Source organism: Semicossyphus pulcher, unplaced genomic scaffold (assembly GCF_022749685.1).
Source record: "Semicossyphus pulcher isolate SPU_LCO1_2020_fin unplaced genomic scaffold, fSemPul1.0.p SCAF_3, whole genome shotgun sequence".
NCBI lineage: Eukaryota > Metazoa > Chordata > Actinopteri > Labriformes > Labridae > Semicossyphus > Semicossyphus pulcher.
This window is the reverse complement of record NW_027211704.1, coordinates 22,469,085-22,474,601: the sequence shown is the minus strand read 5'-3', so window position 1 is coordinate 22,474,601 and position 5,517 is coordinate 22,469,085. Positions and strand designations below refer to the sequence as shown.

The following is a 5,517-nucleotide window of genomic DNA, read 5'->3' as shown; positions in this document are numbered from 1 at the left end:
GTCGTTAATCCCTCTCATCGGTGGTTGCCCCCCCCGGGAGCCCGGCTGCTGGGGAGTTTTGCAGTCACTCGCATTTCCCCGTCTCGTTAGTCATTCATAAAAGCGGAGCCCGATACCGTCCCGAACCGACCGCAGAGGCGCACCGGACAGCCCAGCCGGCGGAGCAGCAGAGGGTGTAAACAGCAGCGCCCATGGGCGGCTGATGTGCTAACAGACAAACAAGTTGTCAGGCGGTAGGAAACACAATTAACGTCGAGGAGAGAGCCGCCTCGCGCCTCGGTGTCCAGACCATATGAATGACGTCGGTGGATAAAACAAAGTCTCACTGGCACAAAACAACTGGAGAGAGAGAGAGAGATAGAGAGGGAGGGAGAAAGAGAGAGAGAGAGAGAGAGAGAGAGAGAGAGAGAGAGCGCAACGGGCTGAACAGAGAGCGCTCGCGCCTGACTCAGCAACACGCACGCGAGCATGAAAGCGTTGAAGCAGCGCGCGCCAAACACACGAAACTGCCTCACGTTTACCATGCCGTCGGCGTGCTGGGAATGACAGTGTTGTTTTAATGACTTTAACATAGTTTTACGCCTTATTACGCCTTGTAATCTATTAGCAGTTAGCAGTTTTTCACCTCTAAACATTACTTTACCCTCTGCGATACAAAGCACTTTTGGGCTAATAACTTCTTTTCTCTCACATGAACAGACACAAAAGAAATTGCCATGAGATTTATGGCCATGGGGTGTAATGTCAATGACAGTGATAATAATGTCAGCCATAATGAGTAGCCTGACCGTTGGAGGACTAGCTTTTGCTGATACAGCAAGTAACTATAAGATCCTTTAACTGACTTTGCTGTGAGAGTCGGATGTAAATAAAAGAGGAAAATTAGATCTAGTGTGTCTTGGACAAACTCCAGGGATTGTAGAAAGATAATAGCTCAAGCCTTAAAGGTCTAATCAGAGCCTCTTGTGTCATTCACCACTGTAATGAATAATGCAAGATATAAAACCCACAAAGGGTATAAAGGCCTTGGGTTTGTATGTCCTGCAACACTATTATTTCATGCTGTTTACACACTCTCCCTCTGGTATAACATGAACTAGACCTGCTGAGCAGTTTCCCCAGATAGTCTTCTGCTCTTTCTCCTGACAAACAGCCCTCCACTTGCACCATTGCAAATGACCACCTGCTCAAAATGGTCTCTGATTCAAGACTCTCAATTTCACTATAATCGTATTTTAATATTTAATCTGAAGTTACTGTAAAGCACCATTGCTCAGCCCCCTGTTCTGTGTGACCCCGTGGCCCTGTGCATCTCCTGATTGTATTCGAAGCGTCACATAGGCCAAGGCCTCAGACTGCGCTGTGAGTTCGCTGTAGGCCAGCTGAAGAGATCATTCATGAGGAACATCATACCCCATAGCCTGTGTGATCTCAACCCATGGCATTTGCAGTTCTAGTTTGCAGTTCATGTCACAGTTAGCCTGCACTACGGGTACAGAGACAGAGAAGGAACCTGAATGCGACAGGCTGTCTCCACTCTTTACATCAAATGGTTAACAAATGATAGAACCTTTTCTTGCACAGGATGACCATACTATAAATCACGACAGACACATAAACAACCATAATTATATCAGATTAATGACAGACTGGTTAATTAAGACTTTAAATGTAAACTTGAGGTGTTAAGTTTTTGACATACATGTTTGTTTTTCAGGCAGGAAGGCTCTGAAAGAAGATGCTATCAAGATGCATTATGGGAATTGTATGAACCTGGGTTTTTAGGCAAACCCTTACAAATAAAAGTCAAGATATCTCAGCCGCTACTTGAACAATTTTGATTCTTTTTCCTATTTATATCTTGCAGGTCCCCTAGTTTTCTGAAAGTGCAGTGCTTATCGACAAGAGGAACCTTTTAACTACAATAATGCTGCACTATATCAACAAACCAACATATAGAATAAATGTAACAAAGTGTGGTTTTTAGATACTGGTGACATCATAAACTTTAAAGGAAAAGTTTGACATTTTGTGAGATACACGTATTTATTTTCTTAACCAGTTAGAAGAAAAGATGTTGAATATTGAAAATAAAACCCACAATTTATACATAGACTATGCACCACGGGCGCCTTGACTGGAGAACAGTGTGTTCTAGCCAGCTATGGTACCTGTCTGAAGCTGCTGTCAACATACCTTTCAACAACTTCAGGGATTAACTTAACGTATTCAGCAAGGTTTGTTTTTTAGGGGCTGAATAGACAATAAACATGTTACATTCGAGATGCTGGAATCAGTGCAGCCCTCATATTTGTGGATATGACAAAAAAGGGGCCAATACTGTGGAATGATCCTTTAATTTTACATTAATGATTTTCCTCTTTGGGACTTTAACGATCAGTTTAAACCCTTTTATCGCATTGATTAATTCGTTGTATGCATAATGCATGAGGAATATTAAAATGCAAGGGGATACACTAGAGTGGGCACACATTAATCTATCTTATGCCACTGCCCTATTTGGAAACAGAATCAAAATTTATTTTTAGTTTATTTATTGATGATGATTTTTAGATGACATATTTTGAAGCATTTTAACATATACAGCTATTTAAAATTCTAAATTGTCCAGAAATCTTAAAGAAAAGAACAATTATTAAAGCCACTGAAGCCTACATGATTACTTGTGGTACAAACTGTGAGAAGAGACTATACAGATGCCATCCTCATCCATCTGCTACACAAAGATCAAGATTTCTTCTTCTCAGCCGCCGCAGCCTTCTCCCTTTCTATCTTGCCCTTCTCTCCCTGGTAGAAGTCTGATTCAACCCAGCCTGCTGCGTCAGAGAGCTTGACATAGACATCCCCGTTGTTGTTCTCAGTGACAGTGTGGATCCGCTGCTTCACACCCTTGGAGTACCATCTGGGCACAGGCTTCTCCTCCCTGGGATTGCTTGACTTGTATATGCACTCCCCTTGGGCCAGAGTGATCTTGTACTTGTGGTTCGGACAAATTATGCACAGCTTGCCGTCAAGTTCCTGTAAGTGTGTTGGAAAAGAAGCAGGTCAACAAACATCATGTGGGATAAGTGTAGGTCATTTAGGCCATTGGACATTAGCATAACATTATTATAATATTATTCAGAGTGGATCCTGGAAAGCAGTTGCTTTTGAGGATTTTAGTGCAGCATCAATGTGACATAAAGACAAACACAGTCCAGTGTTTTTAACTGAAATGGCATTTTGGCTTCTTTCCTCCTAGTCAAAGAAAAACAACACAAAAAAACTGACCTCTAATCTCTTAAATCGAAAGTTAACCTCACCTCAATGTCTCCATTCTGCAGTTCTCCTCCAGCATCTGTCGAGGAGGGAAGAGGATCAGTGTATTGCAGAATAAGCAAACAGTTCACAGCACACTAACCTTTTGCTGACTGGACAAACTTTGCAGGAGATATGTGCTAAAATGCTCTATGGTTAACAAAGCAAGGCATCTTTAAATTGTCCCATGACAGGATTGCATTTTTTTATTGGTTCCGTGAAAGTAAGCATTTGTAATCACACCTTTTATCCAGACAAACATACATGTTGTTAAACTCCGACATACTTTCATAAATGACCAGATCTGTCGTGAAAGAAAAGCTCAGCAGTCACACTTTCCCCCTCTTATAAGTAGCAGCTTTTTAAAGTTCATCACAAGAAGAGCAGTACTCACGATAACAGTAAGAATCTATAGCATAAAAGCCTCCCTGGTGGTGGATGATCAGGATATCCCGACCTCCTAATGTCCTGAAAGAGCGCTTTGCTTGGATGAGTTCATCCTTCTTCCCCACAAAATAAGGCCCTCCTATGGGCTGCTCCTTCTCCTCCATGGCTCTGTGAGGAGGAATTTTTAGGATTTATCTTAAAGAAGTGTGTTATCTTTCTTTACAGAATCAAAGCTATGCTGTGTCATTTACGGAAGAACTTCAGTTTCCACATGAAAAGTGTGTCTTTTGGATTTGTCACTGGGATTATCATGTTGGCACCACCCATCACAGTTGTCAGCTTAAATTAAGTCTCCAACACCTCCAGAACATTCGGCTGGAAGAAACCAAGCATGTCTTGGCACTGATCATATCCCTCCAATCATACTCAGACCTGCAATACTAATCCCTTTTATCTGTCTCATATTCACTAGTTTCACAAGATTAAGGATTTATGTGTTCCCTAGAAACAAATCAACTGCCCAAAGATTGCAGTATATATGACCTACAGAAAGTGACACAAGTGGGCCAAATACAATGACATTTTTAGTTGTCATCATTGTACGAAAGCATTCGTCATCTACAGACCACAGCTCTTCATCCACGTGAAATCACTATGACAGGACCAAAAATATCTAGATGAAGGGGAACCTGATCCTCAGCGTGATTCATGTATAGCGGAGTGGAATAATGAGCACTTCAGTGCAGGCTGAGTAAGCATGGTAGTAGCAGCAACGAGACTCACATGTCCTGAGGCCTCTGGCTAAACTACAGACAGCAACATGCTGTGAAGGAAGGAGCAACAGAAGAGCAAAATAATTGTTTCTGACTGGAAAACCATCTTTAACTGAGACTTTAAGGACAATATGCAAAATGTTTACAATCCCTTGAGTAGATAAAGATAAGCATCCTGTCTTTTTCTGTATCTCTCTCTCTTCATATACATTTTACTTTAAAATTAAGTTTTTGTCTTTACCTTGAAACTCAGCAGATGTGTCCCCCCTGTCAAGCTGAATAACTGTACTGCTGACAGCTCTGCCTGCGTGGGTAGGAAGCCCTGTCTCTACTATCTTCAGATACAAGCTGTCTTCAGTTGGTCCTATCTGCACTCCGAACATTTCTTATCTGTCTCCCAGAGGCATAGCAGATATTCAGTTGTGTAGAAATATGTACATTTATCACAAAACCATTTAGAAATATGCCATTGGAGGAGATTTCCGTAAGAATGATCCCACTATAACATTAATTATTATCTATTTTAACATTTAGTCAGTTATGTTTCAAATTGGACTAAAACTACTGTACCTAAGTACAATTGCAGTGGTCTACTTGTACTTCGCTTGAGTATTTTAATTTTGGGGGGTGTTTTATACATCTACTAAACTGCATATGGGAAATCGCTTTGCTGCATCTTTTAGTCGTAATGATTTTGTAACTTGTCAGTTTTAACATACAAAAACTACAATTTATGAAGGAATACATCATTGTAGTTAAAAAAAATTAAAACGCTGTTACGTTGTTACACTTATAACGACAATAATGTATGATACTAACAACAATGAATGTATAATGGGCCTATTTCAACAATTTTACATCACAATATCATTACAAAGCAATTCTGCGTAATGAGCATTTTTGACTTGATTTGACTTTGTTTAAGTAAGTAGGGAATAATAATACCTCTCACCAATTACAGTCGTATATTACCAGTACCATAGGCATATGACCAGCACCGTCAAAGCGGAACCTTTGTGCCCGTCTTCAAAGAGGACCG

General features: G+C 40.9%; 1 protein-coding gene across 1 annotated transcript; it reads right to left on the bottom strand.

Moving 5' to 3' along the window:
* Positions 1–2,695: 2,695 nt before the first annotated feature.
* rfesd (Rieske (Fe-S) domain containing) lies at positions 2,696–4,766 on the bottom strand. The gene is made up of 4 exons (XM_069678078.1): positions 4,720–4,766; positions 3,713–3,873; positions 3,324–3,358; positions 2,696–3,039 (listed from the first exon to the last, which is right to left on the bottom strand). Exons 2-4 carry the CDS (start codon positions 3,867–3,869, stop codon positions 2,749–2,751), a joined length of 483 nt encoding a protein of 160 aa, XP_069534179.1. The 5' UTR covers positions 3,870–3,873; positions 4,720–4,766; the 3' UTR covers positions 2,696–2,748.
* Positions 4,767–5,517: the final 751 nt, after the last annotated feature.

Excerpts from the sequence above, each read along its gene's own strand:
- rfesd (XM_069678078.1), bottom strand. The coding sequence starts at position 3,869 with ATGGAGGAGAAGGAGCAGCCCATAGGAGGGCCTTATTTTGTGGGGAAG. Across the intron at positions 3,359-3,712 it reads TATAGATTCTTACTGTTATC|ATGCTGGAGGAGAACTGCAG; the intron begins GTGAGTACTGCT and ends CCTCCTCGACAG. Across the intron at positions 3,040-3,323 it reads TGCAGAATGGAGACATTGAG|GAACTTGACGGCAAGCTGTG; the intron begins GTGAGGTTAACT and ends ACACACTTACAG.